Source organism: Colossoma macropomum, unplaced genomic scaffold (assembly GCF_904425465.1).
Source record: "Colossoma macropomum unplaced genomic scaffold, Colossoma_macropomum, whole genome shotgun sequence".
Lineage (NCBI taxonomy): Eukaryota > Metazoa > Chordata > Actinopteri > Characiformes > Serrasalmidae > Colossoma > Colossoma macropomum.
This window is the reverse complement of record NW_023494807.1, coordinates 33,245,856-33,250,241: the sequence shown is the minus strand read 5'-3', so window position 1 is coordinate 33,250,241 and position 4,386 is coordinate 33,245,856. Positions and strand designations below refer to the sequence as shown.

The window sequence follows — 4,386 nt, the reverse complement described above, 5'->3', positions numbered from 1 at the left end:
ATATAACAGATGAAAATTGTTGACTGGGAAGACAGTCTTGCAGAAGAATTCAGGATAATAATATCTGGGGACTCGTCTGGGATCTGTACCATTCAGATAATATTTGGAAACTGTTGACTGGGAGGACATTTAGGTAAATCCCCCCACCTTCACCCCCAAACAAGAAAAGAAAGAGTGTACACGCACTTCCTTTAATCTACACAATGCATTAATTTAAAGTTTAGAGTCAGCATGGATAGCGATAAATGGATCTTCTTCTGAGTTGCTGATTTTGAAATAGGCACGTCCATCTCCTCCAACCTGAACCTGCTTTCCAGTGCATTTGCTTCCCTCCTTCTGGCCAGAGATCACATCACAGTAGGTTCCTCCAGGCAAACCGGTGTTCAGAGTTGCATCCAGGGCCCTGAAATTAATCACTGTAATTCATACAACAAAAGCACTTAATTTAGGTTTTAGTATTTTACTCTGTAAATGTGTGGCCTTACCAGTCATCATTATTGATGACAATGAAACCATGGCTGCCACGGCCAAACGCAATCTGGTTACCACCATTGCTCCACCAGTTGGATAAAGTCTGTCCATTGACCACATTTCGGAAAATCACCATGTTTCTGTGGAGATTGTGTAATTGGAATTATCGTTGGTAGTGTCAGCAGGTAAAATTGTTTATTAGAACAGCTAAGAAAAGGCACTCACTTTTATGTGACGCCATCTATGCTCACAGACCCAGCCATCTCCACAGGTAGAGTCTGGATTGATGGGCACAGGCTTGGTTGAGCCATCGCCATTGCTGGGTGGTCCAATCCAGTCATTCTGATCCTGAGAAAGCAAAGAATTGAAGACATCAGAAAACAAGAAGTCCAAAATGAACAATGGGAAAAACTTCATGTACCTGTCCATTGACAATGTTGTGGGTCCAACGGAAACTGGACATCACTCTGGCAACTCCATAGGGGTGGGCCAACATCAGACCAACAGCCATCTTATAAAGCCTTGAAAGAAAGAGATGTTTTCCTTGCTTAAATTACCGTAAATGGTCATACAGTGTACAGTTAAACAGGTGCCGTTATCACTGATGTTTTGTAACTTCTAATACCTGGAATCCCAGAATATCACAATGGATGCACTTCCAGCTCTGTGGCCTCTCTGATTATCGTGGTTGTCAACAAATGCCAGGGCCTTACCAGTGGGCATGAAACCCCAGCCCTCCTCCCAGTTGCTGGAAAGAAGAAGGTAACTGGTCACATTAACTTACCAAAATAAAATAGATTGAGAACTTGATAACAAACAGTCGCTTCATTAACTTACGACAAGTAGCTCAGCTTTTCGCCGTTCCATTTGCAAATAACGTTACCCAGCTTGGCACCATACTTGAACTCAGTCACCCTTCCCAATCCCGTGTATTCAGATGCTTTGATGGGCTCACCACCGAGATCAATGACCTGCAACAGTTTTCCAGTTAAGGTAGTTCAGTTGAAGAGCTTCAATGAATGTAAATGAAATAAATTATCAAAAAAGGTACAGCGAAATATGTTATTATTAAAAAGGTCAAATTAAGTATATTATTTTTTAAAAAAAAGGTACACTGCTAATTCTTCTCATTTTAAGGAAAGCAAATAAAATTCATTCAAACCTCTTGGAAGATGAAGGGTTTGGAGCCAGAAGAGAACCATTTGGTGTTGAGAGTTTTGAGACGTCCATAAACTGCGCTAAGGTCACCAGGCCACATGTGCTTGCAGGCGTCCACTCTGAACCCAGCAACACCCATGTCGATAAGCTTGTTCATGTACTCGGCCACCTTACCGCGCACATAGTCCTTCTCCAAGGACAGATCTAGAAACCAACCAGACGACAGTTTCTCACCTGTCATCATTAAAACAGTTCAAAAATTAGGCATAAAAAAATTCAGCATGCAAGTTACAGTTTGAGACGCATTTACTTACTTGGTTAACATCGTTATAGTTCTCGATGTTTCCACTGCTGGTGTAGCATTTTCCATCATTGAAGTCCCAGGCTGAGTAAGGAACTGAAGGGAAGTCTTTTGTGTTGGCATTGAAGTATGAGCCACAGCTGGAGTGTTTACCCTCTCCACCACCAGCTCCACACATGTGGTTGATCACAGCGTCCACATAGATGTTCACCTACACAATCAATGAAAACAATTTTACCAAAGTTGCAATTCTCTTTGTGAACCATCTTGTTTTGCAGAAAACGAGATGCACAGTGATAGCATATATGAACAATAAATGCTGTCCCACCTCCACACCCTCAGTTAGAATGTCAACACAACAAAGTTTACATAAACACCATAAATCAAAGAGAACTTGGTATATACATGCACATGCATAAATATAGACACACAAAATTACTCCTGTATTTTGGTCAATGACAAATAATGTTTTCAAAAAATCATGATGTGCATTTTTATACCTGCATATGTATTTACATTTACAACAATGTGCATTCTGTCTTATGTATTGTGAGTATTATCAAAGTTTTTAATTGCCTATTTCGGTTATTAAACTGTGCTGGTTTGGTTGCTCCATTTGCCGCCTGACTTTTCAGACTAATCTCAAATTTAACAGACATCTACTTAGACACCCATAGAAACATTTGTCTTTCATATTGAGTTTATACTTACATTTTGTAAATAAGTAAACATTATTATAATAATTGCACATTTTCATGGTTCTCCTGTGGTCAGACCACCTGACATCGTAAACAGAACAGTTCTAACCACGACTCAAAAATGACATTTTTTAGTGAATTTGTGTCTGTGGTATTGCACCATGAAGGTCACTTGGGATCTTCTTTATGATGCAATACTGGCCCCTCTTTCATATAGGCATGTCAAAATAAAAGTCGTTTGTTATTGGTTGTGCTGCAGATAAAAGTTTTTCAGATAGTTGAGCACTTTTAAACTTGACTTAATTTGTGACATCATTTTTATTTTAAAATGTTCAAACACATGAGCAGGCCAAACTATTTTTTTTAGAATTTTACATACATAAATTCCTTTTTTTGACTATTTAATTAATCATTATATATAGTTGCACGGTTGCACTAAAATTAATTTTATATGGATGCACTGAAATTTTTGCATCTGGTGATCATGTCCTTCAGCTCATTCTCATTTCCTGATCTGGAGCACAGATTGTAACTGATCGGCTGATATCTCTGCCACCAAGGATGCCAAGGGTTGGTGACAACAATGCTCTCACTTGGAGGGGAGATCTGCAAGATGAAACATAGGAAAAAGTCCAGTGTTGAATTAACTCCCACAAAATTGATTAACATTTTTTCAGGGTTTATACAGCTCCACACTCTCCAGAGTTAAATTAACACTTTCAAAATAGATAATGATCTAACACTGTGTCAGAGTTCCTTTTTTAACTTGTGAAACTGTTAAATTAACATTAAAGGATTAGAAAAATAACACTGTCCTAAGTGTAGAACATTTTTCTTTTTGGATAGTTAAGCTATCTACACTGAAAATATTTTTTAATTAATTAGGAAGGATTCATTCCAATAAGCAAAACAATTTTCAAAAATAATAATTATTTGCAAATATTCATGCAGTTTAATTAAAACATTACAAAAAGGTATAATACACAAACTGTCATCTGCAACATAATGTGAGCTTTGAATATCAAATGGTTTATAAAATTTAAGCTCAGACACTTTTATCAGACACCTTTCCACACTTCATAATACTTTGAATACTTAATGCTTTGTTTGTCAATAAAAAAGTGTTCAAAATCTTCAACTAAACGTATCACTTATGAAAAAAGACTGGAATGTCTTCTTCCATCAAACTGCAAATAAGTTCAACTTTCTACTCTACACCATCAACTTTAACCCAGCTAGTTGATAAAACATATTTTGACAAGATCATTTCAAGCATTTCATTGTTCACCACATTTTTATCTCTGAGGGAAAATTTTACTGTATTCATTTAGTTTAAGGGTGAATGTTTCCCAGTGACAAGCTATGGTGACAAGTATGGTCTGATGCATTTTAGCAAGTGATTTGGTTATGTCTGAAATTTTTTAAAGAATCTTTAAACAGATTGTGTTTGGCTTCAAACATCATACTCCACACATATAGTAAGGGGCCAGTTTTCTTTACAGAATATGGGTAATGAATCATAAAATAATGTTCAGGTACCAGGTTTTAATGAGGATACAACTGCTTAAATAGTTTGTGGTGGTCAACAATCAAATGCTTCAAATATACTGTCATAAGTAGAGTGAGAGAAAAAGGGAAAACTATGTTCATCATTTGAAGTAACAACAGTAACGAATTTCATTTATTAACTACACTGTTTGACCTGCTGAACAGTGTCATCATATGACTTACTATTCACAGATATGCTAATGCAGGAGT

The 4,386-nt window shown here is 37.0% G+C and overlaps 1 protein-coding gene across 1 annotated transcript; it reads right to left on the bottom strand.

The window, feature by feature from the left end:
* Nucleotides 1–207: 207 nt before the first annotated feature.
* On the bottom strand, nt 208–2,841 carry LOC118796915 (alpha-amylase-like). Its single transcript, XM_036556064.1, has 8 exons — nt 2,827–2,841; nt 1,944–2,141; nt 1,634–1,816; nt 1,309–1,442; nt 1,097–1,219; nt 727–819; nt 486–611; nt 208–403 (listed from the first exon to the last, which is right to left on the bottom strand). Exons 1-8 carry the CDS (start codon nt 2,839–2,841, stop codon nt 214–216), a joined length of 1,062 nt encoding a protein of 353 aa, XP_036411957.1. The 3' UTR covers nt 208–213.
* Nucleotides 2,842–4,386: the final 1,545 nt, after the last annotated feature.

Coding starts and splice junctions, on each gene's coding strand:
- LOC118796915 (XM_036556064.1), bottom strand. Junction 1,443..1,633: donor AACCCTTCATCTTCCAAGAG/GTTTGAATGAAT, acceptor AAACTGTTGCAG/GTCATTGATCTCGGTGGTGA. Junction 404..485: donor GTCATCAATAATGATGACTG/GTAAGGCCACAC, acceptor GATTAATTTCAG/GGCCCTGGATGCAACTCTGA.